This window comes from Suricata suricatta, chromosome 7, assembly GCF_006229205.1.
Source record: "Suricata suricatta isolate VVHF042 chromosome 7, meerkat_22Aug2017_6uvM2_HiC, whole genome shotgun sequence".
In the NCBI taxonomy this organism is placed as follows: Eukaryota; Metazoa; Chordata; class Mammalia; order Carnivora; family Herpestidae; genus Suricata; species Suricata suricatta.
In genome coordinates this window covers 65,200,881-65,222,395 of record NC_043706.1, presented here as the reverse complement: position 1 = coordinate 65,222,395, position 21,515 = coordinate 65,200,881, and the positions used below count along the sequence as shown (strand labels likewise).

The window sequence follows — 21,515 nt, the reverse complement described above, 5'->3', positions numbered from 1 at the left end:
AGAGTATCAGTTCACAAAATGTAATTGTTTAGATCTTTTAAACAGGCTAAGTAGTTAAGGTTGTTCTGAGATTTTCAGCACCAGTTTATGCCTCTTTGACTTCACATCATTTAATTTTACTTTGCTTATTTGAACAAATATTTACTGACTTCTTATCACGCGAGCAGGCACTCTTAGTAGACACTGAAGACACATCCTTGTCATCAGAACGGCTCATGGCCTCAGAAAGAAATAGGCAGTAAAATAATAAATTGCCTTATTTAAATAGATACAGAACATTGAATCAAGTTTCAAAAATAGGAAAGCCTTAAAGAATGGGCATGCGTTGGTCTTCCAGGATCATCTTTTCTAGGATTCCTTGGCTTACTCAAGCAAAAGGATCGTAGTTAGGTAGTTAATTAAATAATACAAAGAAGCAAGCGTGTTTAGGAGCATTCACTAGTATTCTTCCATAAGCATAGAAAGAGAAATAGATTTGTTCTTTCCTCAGAAGGAATCCTCCATTTAAGCATAGCAACTCTTGTCAGGGAATGTCTTGTTCAAGGTGCACAGTATCCATATGCAGAGACAGGCTTCCTAAACTCTCCACCTTGGTATGTTCCTTCTCAAGCTAAGTGAGTGGACTGCCATGCTGAGGACCATGGTGGCATAGCCTAAGAATTTGTTCCAAGTTGTCCATCTCAAGCAAATATTTTCTAAGTCCTAAACCTTAAAGTGAATACTAAAATTGTATTGATTTTTGAAAACATTTTAATCTACTTCCCACTCACCCCAAGTCTTCAAGTAATTTTAGTGGTTCAGGAGGATATATTTTGTTTAGCTCGATTTTACCCTGCCTCCTAGAATCACATACATACCCATTTTAAAAGTGGGGGAAAAACTGTGCCACATATGCATAAGAACCAAGCTTTTTTTCCCCACTCATTAATGGGTTTTTTTCCAAAGATTGAAACATCCCACAAGTTTAAAAAGTAGTTGAAATTGTCACCAGACATAATCAACAATAATATCATTTGCCTTTAAAGAAAGCTAGTTTTGGAAATACCGTCACTGAAATTCAGTTCCTGAGTACAGTAAGTCCTTACTGGCTGCTGATTCCTAGATGCAGGGACATGTTGGACTATCCAGTCTCCTGTCCACTTTGTACTTGCCCTAGGATGACCAATTCATCCCAATTTTCCTAGGACTGTCCTGAGTTTCTAAAGTCTAGCTTTGTGGGGCCCTACTTCTCTGAGCACCTGGCAAACTGGGACTGGTGATTACCCTCATTTGCCCAGAACTGGCAAACACTTCCAGTCGTTTCCAGGGACTCTCCTGGTTTCAGCTGCTGGTGTGAAGTAACCATGATTTTTTAGTGAAGAAGGATCAGTGGAACTAAAAATGCGGCAAGGACATGAGAAACCTTTGGGGCAAGCAAGTCCCTAGGGATTAGATCACCCTGCCCAGAAGACCCAGCAGATATGTTAAGTGGTTTTGGTGCTGAATAGGCCTATCTGTCCTCAAGCGGTGGTTTTAAGTGCAGCTGAGCTTTAAAACCACCTGCAGAGAGGGGCGCCTGGGTGGCTCAGTAGGTTGAGCTTCCGACTTTGACACAAGTTCTGATCTCACCATTCAAAAGTTCAAGCCCCACATTGGGCTCACTGTTGTCAGCACAAAGCCCCCTTCAGATCTTCTGTCCGCCTCTCTCTGCCCTTCCCCTGCTTGCATTCTCTCTCTCTCAAAAATAAATAAACATTAAGAAAAATAAAATCACATGTAGAGGTATTTTACTTTATTCCAGTGTAACTGATGTACAGTGTTATATTAATTTCAAGTGTACAATACAGTGATTCAATCATTCTATACATTACTCAGGGCTTATCAAGATAAGTGTACTCTTAATCCCCTTCACCTATTTTGTCCATCCCACCCCTCACCTCCCATCTGGTAGCCATCAGTTCTCTATACTTAAGAGCCCGTTTTTGATTTATCTCTTTTTCCTTTGGTCATTTGCTTTATCTCTTAAATTCTACATATGAGTGAAATCATATGGTATTTGTCTTTCTCTGACTTATTTTACTTAGCATTATACTCTCTAGATCCATCCCTATTGCTGCAAATGCCAAGATTTCATTCTTTTTTATGTCTGAATAACATTTCATTGTGTGTGTATACAAATATGTATGTATATCTGTATGTATATGTATATTCCATATACATACACACACACGTATGTGTACAACTGACTGGTGTGAGGTAATATCTCATTGTGATTTTGATTTGTATTTCCCTGATGATGAGTGATGTTTCATGTATCTATTGGCCATCTGGATGTTTTCTTTGGAGAAATGTCTGTTCATGTCCTCTGCTTATTTTTTAATTGGATTGTTTGTTTTTTGAGAATGTTGAGTTGTATCAGTTCTTTGTGTGTTTTGGATACTAGCCCTTTATTGGAAATTGCAAATATCTTCTCCCAGTAGGTTGTCTTGTAGTTTTATTGGTTGTTTCCTTCACGGTGCAGTAGCTTTTAGTTTTGATGAAGTCCCAATAGTTGATATTTGCTTTTGTTTCCCTTGACTAAAGAAACATATCTAGAAAGATGTTGTTATGGCGATGTCAGAGAAATTCCCACCTGTGTCATCTTCTAGGATTTTTATGGCTTTAGGTTTCATGTTTAGATCTTTAATCCATTTTGGGTTTATTTTTGTGTATGGTATAAGAAAGTAGTCTATTCTCATTTTTTTTCATATAACTGTCCAGTTTTCCCAGCACCATTTTTTGAAGACATTGTCTTTTTCCGATTGCATATTCTTGCCTTCTTTGTCATAGATTAATTGGCAATATAAGTGTGGGTTTATTTCTGTATTCTCTACTCTGTTCCATTGATCTATATATATCCATTTTTGTACCAGTATACTGCTGTTTTGATTACTACAGTTTTGCAGTCTATCTTGAAATCTGATAATTTGATATTTCCAGTTTTGTTCTTCCTTTTCAAGATTGCTTTAGCTTTTCTGGGTCTTTTGTGGTTCCATACAAAGTTTAGAATTATTTGTTCTAGTACTGTGAAAAATGCTGTTTGTATTTTGATAGGGATTGCATTAAATCTGTAGACTGCTTTGGGTAGTATGGACATTTTAACAGCATTTGTTCTTCCAGTCCATGAGCATGGAATATCTTTCCATTTGTTTGGGTCATCCTCAGTTTCTTTCATCAGTATTTTATAGTTTTCAGAGTACAAGTCTTTCATTTCCATGGTTAAGTTTATTCCTAAGTCTTTTGTTATTTTTGGTGTAATTATAAATGAGATTGTTTTTAAATTCTCTTTCTGCTACTTCATTATTAGTATATTAGTATATGCATTAGAAATGCAACAAATTTCTCTATATTCATTTAGTATTCTACGACCTTACTGAATTTATTTATCCATTCTAGTTTTTTTGGTCAGGTCTTTAGGGTTTTCTATGTATAGTATCATGTTATCTACAAATAGTGAAAGTTTTACTTCTTCCTTACCAATTTAAATGCATTTTATTTCTTTTTCTTGTCTGATTGTTGTGGCTAAGACTTCCAGTACTATGATGAATAAAAGAAGTGAAGGTGAACATCCTTGTCTTGTTCTGATTGTAGGAGAAAAGCTATCAGTTTTTCACCATTGAGTGTGATTTTAGCTATAGGTTTTACAGAGATATTTTAAAGCACATGTCCTGGACTACACCAATATACCTGTTGATTCAGAATTTGTACCTTTATAACACAGTAAATGAATGACCTTTGCTGCACACAGACCTGACCATGTCACTGTCCTGCTGCTTAAAAATTCCAAGGCTTTTTTCTATTCCATGAGAGAATGCAAACTCTCTACCTGGTTTATAAGACTTTTCATGAGTTGTCCCTTATCTATCACTCCAGCCTAATGTTGTTCCAGCCCATGGATCTACATTTGTTTGGCTTTTGCCTATAGTTTTTCCTTGGCCAAGAACACTCTTACCCTAACTCCCCTTTTGCCCTGGCTCATGTACTTACTGTGAGTTTTTTGGGTCACTTCTCTATAAAGACTTTTCCTTAGCTTATAGTCAAGTCAAGTGTATTTTCAGATGAAATTCTTAGCCCCCTGTATCAATGCTTTCAATTATTTGTTCAAATCCTTCCAGGCTTTAATCTCTGAAGGTTATATCTCCAACTACTGAACACAATGCATTGCCCAAAGTAAATGTGCACAAATATTAATTGAATGAGTAATTGGATTTAACCCCTTTTTAAACTATGCCATCTGTTGTGGCTCCACATCTCTTGTGCCCTATCTCTTACTCTGTGCCCACATCTTACCCCCTCATATCCCTGCACTCCCAGCAAAACCCAGATACCCTCTGCTGCTTTTATAAAATGAATCACACACTTACCTGTTGTCTATGTGCTTTGCAGAGTAGGTCGTTGCTGCCCCCCACGTTTTTAATAAGCTCCTTATGCAGCCAGTTGAGACCACTTCTTGCTCCACCTAGTACATTTTCAGTTCTGCAGGGACATCTTTGTTCTTGGCTTCCATATAGCATGGAGAGGAACATGTAGGATGGAATAGGAGAATGTGTCCCCTCTGTGTCTATTTTTATACCCTAATCTCATATTTATTCTCCTTCATCATCAGGACTAAATAAATTGAACAAATTTATTTAGCCTCTTCCTCCCCTCCCCCCCCCCTTTTTTTTCTTTTATAGAGTCCTCTTCAAAGTATTCTTCCCTCTGGGTTATTTTACATATATTTGAATACAGTGGTCTATTTAGCACCACTGCAGCACCCTAAGAATTTAACTACTTGCTTCTGTAAAATTTCTATGTGAAAACAGTAATATTTAAGGACAGGGACTTTCTTACATTTTGAATTTCATTCTTTTATACAAAAATTAAGAAGTTTCTATAAGATCTTATTTACATAGATTGAATCATATATTTAAAGTAGTTAAAAATTTATTGTGGTTGCATAGATATTTCATTAACCCATTGATTAAAGACACTACAATAATAATGATTGATTTACTAAATCAAATTACTTTAAATAGCAGTAATTTAAAGGCAACATTTGTATTCCTTTCAGGATTATTATTTTAGCAATTAAAAAGCTTTTAGTAAGTTCATGATGAATAGTGTGGTTTTAAATATATAATCCACAGTGTTATACAACATAGCCCCTTTTTCTTTGGTAAGTAGTGCCTAGAGTAATTAAACTAAGAATGAAATGTGTAGTATACGTATATATCACAATTAATACAACTCAAGAATAAATACATTTTTACAGAGAGAAGTAAAAGGTGTTTCATATCAATTGGAACAAAAGAAACTGTTTTCTTTTAAGAAAATTACTATTTATTCCAGAAGACAGATACTAACAATATTTACGTATTTCTAAACCACAGAGCTTCAACTTTTAAACTAAAATAGCTACCTATTTACATTTCTAAAAACTCCTTATTTACGTTATCTGCCTGAAAACCAATAACCCATGACAGACCTTAGGCTCTTTCAGTCCAGGGCCACCATCCACAGATACGGAGTTATCCCTTGTATAAGAGTGCCTGGCAGAAGGCATAGAGGCTGACCTACAGCACTCTCTCTCCTTGCTAGGTAAGCTGCACGCTGACTCAGGGCTGTATGTCCTGGAGGGAGTGGGCACCTTTTTCTAAACTGCACAGAGATCCTGTACAGAAGAGCCTGATACTGCAACTATGCTTATGTCCTTTCACTCAACACGAAAATACATTGCCTTTCCATTAAATTATTTTCTAACTAACTTTCTCATGAATTCCGAACTGCTAGTTTCTTCAAAATTAATATTTTCCATTTTTTTGTCTTGAAATGAGCACATATAAATGTGGCAGACACAACTTGGGGAAAATCTGCAAATTCCAGTCTATTGATGTTTCTGTAATAAATTAGTCTTTAGCCATCTGGAATTAGATTAATTTGGAGACTACAAAAAGGCAATAAAAGTAAGAAACCTCAAGAAAGAGGTTGGTCCTGTCCCAGGGCAAACTAGTTAGCGTCCTTGTTTAGAACACTATGATAATGAGCCAGGTTTATAATTTCAAACCCATAGTTAGTTTAACACAGGGGAAAACTCTTCTATTGCCAGAGACTGAAACTCTAGCCAACTAGTTTGTTCTTTGGTAGAAGTTGGCATGAAGTCAGGATACTTCGTACCCATCACCATTACTGGAAAAACAAGTATATGACCAGATGGGAGTCCATATAGCAAATGTTAGCTCCATTATAACTAGAAAAATTATCACTACTATCCAGTAGAAAATACATCCAGATGTAATTGCATTATGTGATGAGTTCCATAGTCAATATGATATAATCATGTGGTTTTTCTCAAGAGCTTAACAAAATGTTGACGTTTTGGTGAGAAACCAAAAGAACAACCTTGACCCTACCAATCTGACTCATGTGAGTGACTGTCTGGATGCTAGAGGAGTTAAATTTCACCTTTGGTGTGAGTACATTGGATCGAAAAGCCTAGCCCAGCACCAAGTGAGTTCCAAACCATGTGTTTCTGTGCAAAATGAATCACTTGATGGGAAACAGGACATCACTAATAAAGGCTGTTTTTGTTAATTACACAGAGTTATAACTAGAATGAGGAGAGCAGGGTGCTATTTCAAACCAGATTTGAATTCCACATTAGAGCATACATAGAAAACTAGAAAATTTCAAATTGTCCTTGACCTCATGTGCACTGAAATGGCATAAGTATCCCAGGTACTCTTGATTCAAAAGCACTCAGAATCTTTTCTTCTTAGATAAAGAAATTTTTATGTAGTTAATATTAGCACAAACCCTTTTTCTGCTTGCCTGCTTCCTAGCAACCTGAAGCAGAGTATCTGCTTGCCAATCTGCTTTTGATTAAAAAAAAAAATCAGAACAAAAATACCCAATGAATTTGCCAATAGCCCCGAAGAAATGGGGATGTGTTCAATAAGCTTTGTGTTGATTTTGTGAGTCTGGCATGTGATTTATGTTGTCGACTCTCTGACCTTGCTGCACTCTACTACAGGCCAGGGAAGATGTGATCCATATGCTGAAAACGGAGAAAACCAAACCTGAGGTTCTGGAGGCTCATTATGGGTCTGCAGAGCCAGAGAAAGTGCTCCGAGTCCTGCACCGAGACGCCATCCTAGCCCAGGAGAAATCTATAGGAGAAGATGTCTATGAGAAACCGATTTCAGAGGTAAAAATACAACATCAACATGTCCCTCAGTTGAACGGTACCTCAGAGCAATAGCTTCACATTCGTCCACTTTACAAGCTCTAACATTTTCTTTCAAGGGTGAAATTTTTATGACACACTAATATTGAAGTAAAGTGTAATTACATAATTCACGAATTATAATGGATACATTTTAATGATAAGAATTTTGGAAGCATTTCCTTAAATATACTTAAAGCCTAAAATATATTTCTTATGTGATTTATGCTTGTTACGGACTCTTGCAGCCTGTTATTCTTTCATTGCTTTAAGAGGTGATGTGTGTAAAAATTTGAAGGGCTTATCAGTTTTGGCATAGAGTTGTGAGGATCATCATCTAATTGGTAAAAGAAAATTATATTGATTCTTGATATTCTGTTGGTGGGTATTTTATTATTGATATTTATAAAGGCACTGTGGTTTAATATCTTATAGACTGTCATAATTAAAATGGTCTCATGTGAATTGAGGCATACAGTGGTTGAGGCAAAATCCAAATGGAATGCTTAGGGTAATTCTATCTTTTTATTAAATTTAAAAAAATCTTTATTTTTGAGAAAGACAGAGAGAGAAGCAGAGAGAGTGCGAGCAGGGGAGGGGTAGAGAGAGAGGGAGACACAGAATCTGAAACAGGCTCCAGGCTCTGAGCTGTCAGCACAGAGCCTGATGCAGGGCTCATACTCACAGACCATGAGATCTTGACCCGAGCTGAAGTTGGACGCTTAACCAACTGAGCCACCAGGCAAAATGCTTAGGGTAATTCTTTAAGATGCAAGGAAACCTAAGAGGGCTATATTTAATCATTTTTATAGAAGATTGTGTTAGAAACTATTTACTATCATTATTAATATCCCACAATACTACATGCTAAATGTATTCCCACATTGTAGTAGAAGTTTGAGGCTGAATTAGGGAAACGGATGTGAGATCTAGCCGTATTAACTCTTCAGAATTTATGTAAAAAAAATCATAGTTGTGAAATTAGCATCATAAATGAAAAAAACACAGAAATTAAAAGTCTGAAGCAACTGATTACAATTTAACTTTTATCTTATGTCAAGCATTTGTAGCAACTCAGTTTGACAGATCTCAGATGCAATCTACTTTGGACAATATTCACAGCAGATTGATGGTCCCATAATTACCTAATTTCTGCAACAAGGATAAGCTGGAGCTCTTGTTTTCATCTTTGCCTAAAATGTTATGAGTTGGTTTATGACGGAATGCAGTCAACAGGCCGGATCCACTTTCCTGTTTGAGAGGCATGGCTACTAGCTGCATATGGCTTTGGGTGGGTCACTTCAGCTCTCTAAACTTATTTCCTTATCTCAGGAGGGAGTAACAAGAGTGCATATCTCATGGAGTTGTTGTGAGGATTACATGAAGCAATGCCTGTAAAACTTTTAACACAATGTCTGGTACATACCAGGTATGCAACAAATACTAGCCATTAACATTTGCTTGGATTTGAGCATGGTATTTGCTCACACCTTTAACTAGTTCCAAACTTGGAGGGGTTTGAGGAGTAAAAACATAAGTCAAAATATTTATTAAATATTATTATTATGATAACTGCCTGGATTGGAGAAGTCAGTTTGGATAAATTATATCATTTAGGTTTCCTAATTCTTTTCTCTCAAGTTAGAGCTTTGGATCACACCTCAAAGGAGAGAGATTCACAACAAATCACATACACTTACCCAAAGTCACTGCCTCTAATTCACTGAGTTCTATGGAAGGTACACAAAGAGAGGAATTTCTGACCTACCTTCAAAAAGTAGGCCTAACCCAAACGTTCCTATCTCATGGTCAGAGTTGCCGAGAACATACCCACCCTGTGGGTCGTCCTTTTAGTACTAAGTTGGGCATGATTTTGGCTTCTTTCTCCCCTCAACTCACAATCTGAAGAGTTATTCCTCCCTTGGAGAAAAGTGAATGAGGAGGTAGAGAAAAGGACAGAAACTACTTTTCCCAATGCTGACAAAATGGTGAAGTCCTGCTTTATAGGAGAAATAGCATGCTAGAACGAGAAAAGATTTATCTTGTAGCATCTACACATTTTGGGTCTCTTAACCCTTTGGACATAACAATCAAGTTGTCATTACTCAGGAGCAGAAGTCCTTCTTCTGACTTCATGAAGCAAAGATCCCAATACAATCACTGTTCCATTGGCCTCCTAGCACTGTGAGCAGATGGTCTAGCTCTTCTTAAAAGCTATCCTGTACCTCGAGCCAAAAACCCACTGCTCATTTTCATTTCCATACCAAATTAGGCCCAGCTAGGTTATCCAATGGCACTCACCAGAGGTTAAGCAATGAACCCCATGTGGTAGATCCCTCTCATTCCACATATCTGGCAAGAAATTAAGCAGCAAATATTAAATCCCCCTGAGCTTCTTTGTGAATTAAAGTCCAATATATTAAAGTTCATAATTCATAGGCAAAATTCCAAAGAAATCAAGGTTTCAGGTTCTTTCCTTCCCAAATTCTTATTCTGCTTAGCCTGAGGGATCTTAATCTTATGCATTTTCAAGGTTTAATTAATATACCCTAAAGTCCCCCTTTTCCCTTTTTGTTGAAGAGTCCAAACAATTATTAGGACACATGCAATTATCATGATACCAACCTCCCACTCATAAATTTTAAAAATACAAGAAAACCCTCAGTTCCATGGTCAATTTATCTCAGTGAAAATGACTCAGCATAATGCAGGCCTATATTACTCTTAGCAAGACCAAAGTAGTGACTTAGGGGTGTCTTAGGGAAGGAAGTTAGGTAGAAAAAAATTTTAATTACAACAGGATTCTGGTCCATCTGGGGCAGTTGTCCACATCAGATGGAGCCTGTTACCATCAAAGGTTAATAATAATAGAAACAGTGAACCTTAGGTAGGTTGGAGGAATCTGTATGCATGCACTATTCTTGCCTTCAGTGAGTGGCATTTAAAACATCCCTGTCTTTTTAAAAAAATTTAGGGATTTGCAGTGGTGACCTTCTCTGTGCCTACATCTTGTTTTAGGTTCTCTACTTTTCCACCTGGACGTCCATATTTTATGTATCTACTTTGAATAGCTGTGTCAGCCTTTAAGAGAATGGCTCCCAACTGATGTCATGAAGAACTATCTGCAATTTCATGGCATGCTTCTTAAACATTTCCTCGAACCCACTACCTTTTCTATGGGGGGGAGTCACATTGCTCTGTTTTCTCTGCTCTCATATCTCTACCTCCTCTGGTCATTCATTCTTATCCAATAATGACTAAAATATCTCCCTTCTTTATAGCCTTATCTTTAAGAGTACTTAGATCCATTTCTTTTTCCTATAAGCTCAGTTTGACCTTAAGACTTTATGTTTCCTCTTTAGTAGATTTCTCTCTTCCTAAAGTTCCCAGTACTTCTCTAGTTAGTATTATCTGTAAATAACAGAGCAAAAATCACTTCCTGAACCATGATTCTTTTGTCTAAAACATGCTGAAATGTTTCTCCATCTCAAGTCCTCAAATTTCTTCTTCATCAACTTGATTTAGTAGAATAAGACTTCCAGGTATACTCTCCCTAGTAAATTTTGGCCTTTGGTGTCATGATGATCTCATTCAATTTTCCTTCCACCTGTCCAAGCTATATTTCTAAAGTAATAGGTTCCCATTTCACATTCACTGTTCATTAATAAAAGCAAGCATTCTTCTGTGGTTGAGCCACAGTTTGGATCCTGAAAACCAAAAGTCATGGACACAGTGTACGTGATGAATGAATCTACAGAGGTATCACATTATGAGAGGTGGTCTTCCAGGCTTCTAGACAAGCCGTGGAGACCCAAGCAGTTAGCCCACCTCAGTTCTCTCCTGGGAGCTCTATGTAACTCCAAACAAAATAACAAGACACAGGGTCTCATCAGCTGATCTCTTGCTACCTACATGGTTTCTTACATCTGGAATTTAAAATTGAAAGCTAGATCCTCACACCCTAATGCTTTTTTACTAAAGAGGAATTTGCTACCTTCACAGTTTAAAGTCTGGGTCTGCAGTGCTGTGTGAAAATCAGTGCACACACCAGTGTCTTGGCATCCTTTCAATGCATTAAGAGACAAAAAGACTGTGGCGCCTGATGGCTCAGTTGGTTAAGCATCTGACTTCGGCTCAGGTCATGATCACGCAGTCGTGAATTCAAGCCCTGCATTGGGCTTTGTGTTGACAGCTCAGAGCCTGGAACATCCCTCAGATTCTGTGTTTCCCCCTCTCTCTGCCCCTCCCATGCTCATGCTCTGTCTCTCAGTAATAAACAAAAACGTTAAAAAAGAGAGAGACACAAAGAAACTATCTTCGTGATTATGTAATCCGTGCCAAGGTCAAGCTGTGCTTGTATAGGTTAGGGGAACATTGCCCACTGAGACCCCAGCAACTACTCTAGTGGGCAAGCCCCAGGACTGTAGCTGCTGAGAGCAACCAATCTCAAAGGCCCACATGGGCAGAACATATTAAAGCTAAGGCCTATCTTCTACCGAGGCTGCCTCAGAACACTTGCTATCACAATACACTGTTTTTCTCCAGATGCCCTTACAATGTGTATCTTTCTGAATAACTTAGCTATCCAATTAACAATGCCCCCATCTTCCCCTCCGGAGTTCCTTGAAGGCATTGAGGGATAAGTGCAGAGTTGGATAGATGAGTTCAAGCTTGTAATCTTATTGGTCTCAATAAATAAATGAACAAACACCACTGGAATTTCTATTACTTTCCCTCCTAGACTTTGGAAAAACCACTCAAAGGAGATTTGGGGCCTTCAAAGCACAATGTACCATTTTATAGCAGGCAGAGTAAAAAAAGAAAAAGAAAAAGAAAGAAAGAAAAAAAAAGGCTGAATTGCTTATGCCTAGTTCCCTATCCCAAATACAAGTTTCGAATAACTCACCCTCCTTCTTTAGGGGAGTGGGGGCAGGTCTGAAGAAACAGGCAGAAGTTGCTCTTCCAAAGACTTTTAAAAGGAAGGGGAGTCCTACTCCATGATAAAGTAGAAAGGATCAAAAAAGGGGAAGAGTTGCTGTTTCTACATTGATGATGATGATGATATTTTAGAAATGCTTGACACATTCTATAATATGTGATGAAAATCACATTGTAGAAAGATAGGAGAGTTCCTGGGGAAGAATATTTTTTAGTAGGGAGATATTCCAATAAAAGACCTCTCTTGTATAAGATTATAGAAGTCTATCAGAACACACAAAAGTACCCTTTGCTAATCCCTGATGGCATCAAATATTATCAGCCACTAGTTAACCTGGGCTTCTCTACCAGTCTGTCTGATCACCTGCTGTTAGGTAAAAGGATGGAGATCTGGTCAGAAACACCGAGGATTATGGGAGCAGTATCTCTTTTATCTGGGGCCCCAGAAACGATCCATTCACAATGGAGATATTGTGCAGCTGTACAGGGAACCTTCGATTCTCCATATGACTAAGTGTCAAACATGGAGAACCCAGGCGAAGAACTCAGATGCTGACACCCTATGGAGTGACTCCAATACGTTTTAGGGAGTAGGTAGTGGATTGAGAATTGATTTTAAATATGTCTGTTTCAATGAAAGCAGCGATCCTCAGCTTGGGGTGAGTGGCGATGGAGGTGTTTTGCCCGGCAAGAGACATTTGGCGATTTCTGAGGATATAGGTTTGTCACCACTAGAGGCAGTGTTACCGGCGTCTAGGCGGGCAGGAGCCAAGGATGCTGCTGCACATTCTCCAATGCACAAAGCAGCCACCCAAAATAAAGAATTATTTGCCCCAAACTGTCAGTAGTGCTGAAGTTGAGAAACCCTGAACTCTAGTTTGAAGAGGAGAATAGGATAGGAACTATCAATATTATAAGATTTGGTCCAATTCAACAAACATTTACTGAACACTTACTTTGTGCCAGGCACTGTGCTTGACACTAGGGACTAAAAACATAATCAAGGCACCCCTTAAAGATCTATTAGCCTGGGGTGCGCGGGTGGCTCAGTCAGTTAAGCATCTGACTCTGGATCTGGGATCAGGTCATGATTTCCTGGGGGTTCATAAGATCCAGCCCTGGGTCAGGCTCTGTGCTAATAGTTTGGAAGCCTTCTTGGGATTCTGTCTCTCCCTCTCTCTACCCCTCTCCTGCTTGTGTGTGTGTGCACATATTCTCTCCCTCTCTCAAAATAAATAAAGAAACTTAAAAAAAAATAAAAAAGATAGCCTGGTCAGAGAAATAGGCACAAAAAGTCTTGCAATACTATTTGATGACCTCTCTTTTAGTCTGAGGTATGTGCTCTCTGTAAGTTCTGAAGTTCTCCCTATATTTAGCATATCTTGAAGAAAGAGGTCTGTGGATCTTTCCTATACATTTCCTAGAAGTGCATGTGACTGCAAGTCTTAAAAAAAGATTGTGATGATGGTAATTACTTCCCAGGGGAGAAGCTTGGTATATGTACATGCTGAGCTCTTAATTTTTCTGAGATCAGGAGAGCTGTTATCCTCTTTCTTTCTAATTATAGGGTTTTGTGTCATCCCACTAAAATAGTGAAAGAGTTTGTTCTCTTGAGAGTTTAGGAACCATACATCTGTTCACAGGGCCAGAAGGCCAGAGTTACCGCAGCCTTATGGCTACTTAACAAAGCCAGTTGGATCAGACAAAATGATGGAATGGGGAAAATGGCAGAGAACACCAGACTCAATGTTCTCTCTTTCAGATAATAAATCAGTAAACCCATATAATATTTGAGTCATATGCAAATCAAATAAAATATTAAGCTCTTTCCCATGTTTGTTTACTCAGCTGGACAGACTTGAGGAAAAACAGAAAGAAACCTACCGGCGCATGCTAGAGCAGCTGCTGCTGGCAGAGAAGTGCCACAGGCGCACCGTGTACGAGTTAGAGAGTGAGAAGCACAAGCACACTGACTACATGAACAAGAGTGACGACTTCACCAACCTGCTGGAGCAGGAGCGGGAGAGGTAATGAGCACCACCCGGTCCCTTCATCTCCGTCCCTCCTTCTGGGTCACACTGCAATCTGGTGACCCCACAGACAGGCCCCTGGGTTCTAATTCCGATTTCTGAGTGGTTGGCCACCTGAATGAGTCAGATTTTTACCTGGAATTGTTCACGTGAATATATTCGGGGGTGCACAGAGGTGGGGCACCAGATTCCCACTAGCATGTTGAAAGCCATAAAAGCATAGAGCTGGAAACAAACCCCAGGGAGCAGGTATTTGATCAGTGAAGCCACCTACATCTGAAAAGCCTCTCTCCTGATTTCCTTCTAAGGGAAATAATCTCCTTTGTTTCCCTTTGAGGTTGAAACCCACTTATTCAGGAAGACAAATTATGAAGCTTAACCATTTAAAACTGAATCTTATTCATTCTTTTTTTAATATAAAGTTTTTTAATGTTTATTTTTTAAAACTTTTTTTAAATTTATTTTTGAGAGACAGCGTGAACCGAGAAGGGTCAGAGAGAGAGGGAGACACAGAATCTGAAGCAGGCTCCAGGCTCTGAGCTGTCAGCACAGAGCCCGATGCGGGGCTTGAGCCCACGAACCATGAGATCATGATCTGAGCCGAAGCTGGACACTCAACTGACTGAGCCACCCAGGCGTCCCTGAATCCTATTCATTCTTAATACCACTATAGAAAGTCTTAATATTTGGTTGTGCATAAAGTACTTAATGACTTCAGCTACCTGCTTTCTAAGAGTTGTGTAATTCTTAAAACTCAGTATATATACATACATATATATATATAAAACAAAAACAAAACAAAACAAAACAAAACAAAACCTCTGCATGTGGAGCATGGATACCTGTCCTGGCAGGTAGTTTTCTCAGGCCAGGAATCACCACGTTTGAAGTAGAGACTCCAAATTGAAAAGCTTTGTAATTAACTCTTCTATACCCTCCAGTTTTTTCAGCATCTTCTTTTTAGCTTATTCTCTCCTTTTCCTTTCGTCAGCTGAATGGTTCTGTCTGTGAATTCCACAGTCTTTGAGACCAGTGACATCCAAGCCTGATGCTTTGAGTTCCCAAGCGTGTCTGCTTCTGTGTTTAGGACTTGCAAATTAAGAGCCGCTTGCGATCAGCTTTACCAATCCCAGCTTTCTTATACACTTAGTTACAAGAAAGAGATCTGGCTTCCCTAGATTAGTTTGCTTCTAATAATATAATAATAGAAAGCTGTCACAATAAGAGTAAATAAAAGCATGAAACAGGTGTTTGTTAAATTCCTAAAAATCACTGTTAAGTTTTACTTATTGCTGGACATGGCACGTCCCTTGGGGAAGGAGAAATGGAAAAGAGAACAATGATTGGAGGGTTACACACGATAGTCTCAGTTTACGGTTTCTTTAAGCCTGTCTTCTGCTCCTGGAAGCTAAGGTTTATCAGCTTCATGTTTGAACAAACAGATGGTCTAATTCAGCTTTTCCTGGATAACCACGCAGGGAGAATAAACTCCACTTCCTCGGTGTCTGTGAACTTCCCAGCCTCAAGCACAGATCTTGCAAACACGGTTCTGAAGGCAGTGTAAATTGTGAATCTCTAAAACAGCTGTCTGGTTAGGTGCTCTGTGTTGGAATGTGGTCGGGTCAAGGAGTAGCAAGTTTTTTGATAGTGACTTCTTTAAAGATCTGAAACCAAATAATTAAAAAAAAATTTTTTTTATGTCTTTATTTTGAGAGACAGAGAGAGAGCAAGCTGGGGAGGGACAGAGAGAGGGAGACACAGAATCTGATGAAACCAAATAATTTTAAAGCACATCTGTGTGAATGAATTGTTTTCTGATCACATTGTAAATAATGTGGTTTAGAACCAGACACTCCAGCCTTTTCTACAATTTCCCACATAAGGTTAACTGCCTGAAGTGGCACCATTTCACTTACAGAGTTGGTTTAAATGAAGTGTGTGGATGGAGGGGCTGTACTCACCCGGACTGTGTCTTTCTCTTTTCTTTTTGTCTTCCTAATTCTTGTGTTCTGTGAGAGTAATTCAGATAATAACCCACAACGAAGAGCTTTATAGTTCACAAAGTACTTTTGTATTTATTATACAATAAGCTTATCCCACATGTGTTTATTTACTGACTTCTTGTGGATCAGCTCTAGAGGAACAATTCCAATCCTCTGTACCTTTTTCGAGCTGTTTGATTTTACTAAACCAACTACAGCAACCGTTTCTCCTGAGCAAAGTGCTGTGTAGAAGGTTTTAAAAATCAAAGTAAAAATAAAAAAATACTTTAATATGCTTTGACTACTTTGATCAGCATTACTGGGGTGTGTCCGCAGACTTCACTAAGAGACCTCTGATGCTTACTTACATATCAAACCACCTTAAGGTTTTTAAATAGTTATTGTTGACTTAACAGGTTATATGTTAGTGCTTTATATTTTTTACTGTCCGTGTTTTTCCCCAGATCAATCCCCTGACCAGCAGCGCACCCTTTATGCAAATTAAACATCCCCACTAGGACCCTGATAACTTAAGTTGGTGTCCCTGAATGTCTTTGCGATCTGAGGAGTCCACAGTGACTGGCTTGCCGAGTTCCTGGCGCAGCGAAGCCTATAGGATTTTCTCAAAGGTCAGGCCCAGGATTCCTGCTGCCCTTTCGAAACTGCTCTGCTAAATCTGCTTTAGGTTAAATCCTCTTTTTGAAGTAAGCGGTCATAATTAGATCTACTGATGGGGCTGGCAGTTTGCTGACCCCGAGGCTTTCTTTCCCGTGGCCAACTTGCGGGGGGGCGGGGGGGGGCTCCCCACCAGGTCCCGGGACCGCGGCCCAGGCGCCCTGTCCCTCAGGCCTCGCCCAGGGTTTTGAGAGCTCCTGGCGGCCGCTGCTGGGGCGCCACGCGGCCGCTGCACCTGCAGGGGCAGCGGGACTGCAGCTAATAAAGAACCGGCATTGCTGAGCACACGTGAGAGTCCTCCTGTAGAATGTTCCAAGTCCTTTGTTTCCTTCTTTGTTTTGCATTCCATTCCCCTTCTCCGGAAAAGTCCCTTTTGTCAGGGGGAAAAAAAAAAAGCTAAGAACTTTGCTTCGGAATCATTTCCCTTTGTTTCTACTCTGAGCAACAGAAAAGGAAGGAAGAAAGCGAGATAAGCCTAAGTGGTTTGCCCAGCCTCTCCCACTGAGTGTGCAACTCTGCAGGCAGTCTCCGCCCCAGACAGTTTCTCCTTCGGTGGGGTGGGGGTGGGGGTGATGGGAGGGGAGCGGAGGGAGCTAGGAGACTCTCCCCATCCATCTCTCCGCCACTCGCCCGCGCCCGCGGTAGCATCTAGGCTTGGTTCTCTGTAATTATCCCGGTAGAGCTGTGCATTTCCTGCGGGAGAATGGTTAAAGATCACAAAAAGGGGCCAGGAATATAGGATCAGTAGCAGGTGTTGATAAGCAATCCAAATTCAGACTGGATGAAAGCAGGAATCCCAGGCTCTGAGGACTGCAAAGGACTTGAGATCAGCCCTTTTGGTCCTTCATTCTATGGTTGGAGAGATTGAGTCCTAGAAAAATTATGTAGCTCGACTCAGATCACAGCGTACAGTGGTCTAGCACTTTTGTGCAAACGAGTCCCTTGTGTAAAATGGCTTGTTTTTTGTTTTCTCTCTCTGTGTGTGGGCTCCCCACCTCCATGCTCGCATGGCCAAACTATGACATAAACTCTTACAATGCAGAATGATGCTTATTGGGAGGATATAAACAGATACTCACACCAGTGATCTCTAGACTGGCAAGATAGGAGAAACTTTGAATAGCATACAGGGGGCTCTACTTTGTTTGGATTCTGTTTGGGGCCCTTATGATGGGAGGCTAATGATGGTTATGAGCAGTTTAAATAAAGCCCCCCCCACCAAGCCACCACCTTGTTATTGCCACTGGCCTAGACTTTGCAAGTGTAAAAATAATAGAAGCAGAAATTATTTTTAACTTTTCAGGAGTTATTAAATTCATCTTACATAAAAATTCCACAAATTAAGAACCTAAAATGGGCAACGACTTTTTCTGGGCTTCCTTCATTCTATGTCAGCAGACTGTGGTCATAATTTATTACCATCATTTGCTGCATATTTATTTTTACTAATAGTCATATTCCCAAATTAAAAGAATGAAGTCACATGAAAAACTGCATTGCTTAACTAGCATTGTCAGTAATAAAGATGAGAATATCCTTCATTGAATTAGTTAAGATTGGGTAAAGAAAACTCTCTTTCTAAATGCTACATTGTTTGGTCCATATTTTAAGTTGACTTGACCTTTAAAGGCTTAATTCTGAGCACATGAGATCACCTTCAAAGTTTATACTTTATTCCCTGTCTGAACGGCAAGACTTGTGAGTTCAGTCTTAAGCTTCACTAGAACTGCTTCAAGAATGTCAAAATAGGGGCACCTGGGTGGCTCAGTCGGTTAAGCATCCAACTTTGGAGCAGGTCATGATCTCACAGTTTGTGGGTTCGAGCCCCACATTGAGCTCTGTGCTGACAAGTAGCTCAGAGCCTGGAAACTGTCTTCCGATTCTGTGCCTCCCTCTCTCTGACCCTCCCCTGCTCACACTGTCTCTGTCTCTCTCAAAAATAAATAAAATATTTTTTTAAAAAAGAATATCAATATACAGAGAACACAGTTACATCAAAAAGTTGTCTGAAAGTTAAAGAAATATTTGATGTGTGTGTGTGTGTGTGTGTGTGTGTGTGTGTGTGTGTGTGTAAATGGTGTGGGGGAGTGCTGTCTAAATCCATAACTATAATTGTGCATTTTAAAGCTTTTGGATTCTATAGGCTCAGCTGTGACTACATAAATAATTACATCATCATAGAATATTGCAGCAAGCCTTCCAAGTATAAGTTCATTTTTTTTTATTACAAATCAGCATCTCAAGAGAAATCTTTTAACTTATGAAGCAGATAATGCAGGAGCAGGGGCTTGAATGGAAGAGAAGCTTTCAAGCCCCATTTTGTCACCATAAAGGAGAATGGGCTTTGTCTGGTGGCATGTGGGTCAGGCTGCAGTAATACACTTGTCTAAGTTGGGAAATGACCAATCAGAGCAACTTTTTGGAAAGTTTCTCTAGTGGCCTGAAATCCTGGGAAATATTCTTTGCCTGCTTTATAGAAAAAGATTCACACTTGGTTCCTTGGCATAACATTCATTAAGTTTTTTTAGATTTAGATGTCTTATCTCTAAAATATGGCATAAAATTGATTTTCCTCACTGGTAACTTAGTGAGTCATAATAAAGCACTTTGTAAGAAAAGATAGTGATGATGTATAAAAAGATCAAGTCTTATCAAGCAGAAAATGATCAATAGAATAAATTAGCAAAAATAACCTGAGCCCTCTTCTCTTTGCTTAACACTTTGCTAGAGGCTGCTAGTTTTTATGAACTTCCCCAATATGCTGGACACATATACATCCTGTTTAATACTTAAAAAACTATATGATGTGTAATTGCTGTCCCTATTTGGTATGTGAGTAAGCAGACAGCTTAAGTTCCTTAGATTCCTTAGGTTCTACCAAAGTTAATTGGAAGAATTATGTTTAAACTTAGTTTACAGAAAAAAATAATAATCTTTTTTTTCAAGTTCTTACCTTTTGATTATTTCCCCAATGCATGGAGGAAGAAAAGATGCTTTGGAAAGTTGGCCAGTGACTTTGTGGACTGCAAATCCATTCTAATGTTGCAGATTCAGAATCTGAGTAACAGACCTTAACTTGGTCATGACATATGCCACCTATTATCATTATCCTACTGGCCAAGAAAATTGCTGGGAATGAACAGTTTTAAGAAAGGAGAGGGGGCACATGGGTGGCTCAGTCAGTTGAGTGGCCGACTTCAGCTCAGGATATGATCTCACTGTTCATGGGTTTGAGCACCACATCGGGCTCTGTGCTGAACTCTTGCTCAGAGCCTAGAACCTGCTTCAGATTCTGTGTCTCCCTCTCTCTCTGCCCCTCCCCCTCTCACGCTCTGTCTCATTCTGTCTCTCAAAGATAAATAAATGTAAAAAAATGTTTTTAATTTAACCAAAAAAAAAAAAAAAAGGAAAGAAAGGAGAGGAATTAGAATTTAGAGACTCAGTCACAGAAGGAATATGTTTTACAGCTGATTTCCTGAAAGAATGCCAGGATCAAACCTCCTCCTTCTAGTTCTTCTTACCCTGCTACTATGCAAGTCCCACTTCCTACTGGATAATGTGATTGAAATGCAAGGGGCTGAGGTGATATAGTGTTACTCCCAGCTCCCAGCTGGGTATTTGTTTTGGAGGACAGGCTAAATCGGGATGATATAAAGGAAGCATTGTTACATCTTAAAGGGACCACAAAACTGGTGACTAAGACAGTTTCCTAGGGTTGAAAGTTTGGAGACAGAAGAAAAGTCAATTCTCTTAATAGACCTAGGATATTAATATATCTACTTTCAGTCCTGTAGAAGTAGGAGTATGTCACTCGTCCTGAAGTAGGCACTCTCTGGATTAAATATGACTGGGTCTATTAAAAATGCCCTTCCAGGTACATGTACCCCAAAGTTCATAGCAGCACTTTCAACAATAGCCAAATCATGGAAACAGCCTAAATGTCCATCAACTGATGAATGGATCACATGGCAAGAAGAAAGAATGAAATATGGCCATTTGTAGCAATGTGGATGGAACTTGAGGGCATTATGCTAAGTGAAATAAGTCAGGCAGAGAAAGACCAATACCACAAGTTTTTACTCATATGTGGAACAGGAGAATCTTAACAGAGGACTACAGGGGAGGAGAAGGGGAAAAAATAGTTATGGAGAGGGAAGGAGGCAAACCATAAGAGACTCAAATACTGAGAACAGAGGGTTGATGGGGGGGTGGTGTGGGAGAGGGAGAAATGGGTGAGGGCCATGGAGGAAGGTACTTGTTGGGGTGAGCACTAGGTGTTATATAGAAACCAACTGGACAATAAACTATATTTTTAAAAAAAGAAGTGAAATGTATGTAATGAGCAATTAGTAAAAATAAAAATTTCCAAATTAATGAGGTAAGGGGGAGGGACAAAAAAATAAAAAGTAAAATAAACAAATAAATAAAATAAAAATGCCCTTACAGTTCTTTTCACTGGATCCCACTGTACGGAAATGCTGGGTTGTAAGTGGATATGATCTTCCCAAATTACATAGCACCGTCATTCTCAAGGTCATTGAGTAGGAGCCTCTGATCAATGATGCGTCTAAGTCTTAGTAATATCACTAACAGATATGCTTAAGAAAACAGGTTAGCTGATCAACAAAATTTTCTCACTAATCTAAGGTTATGATATAAATACTTTTA

At 39.2% G+C, this 21,515-nt stretch overlaps 1 protein-coding gene across 3 annotated transcripts in view; it reads left to right on the top strand.

Annotated features, from left to right (window-relative positions):
• Positions 1-21,515, top strand: part of FILIP1 (filamin A interacting protein 1) — a 182,633-nt gene that overhangs the window by 109,974 nt on the left and 51,144 nt on the right. For all 3 annotated transcript variants that reach the window (XM_029945238.1, XM_029945237.1, XM_029945236.1), the window contains exons 3-4: positions 7,031-7,204; positions 14,009-14,187. In XM_029945238.1, the coding sequence (XP_029801098.1) occupies positions 7,031-7,204; positions 14,009-14,187 (353 nt within the window). The remainder of the gene's footprint in view (positions 1-7,030; positions 7,205-14,008; positions 14,188-21,515) is intronic.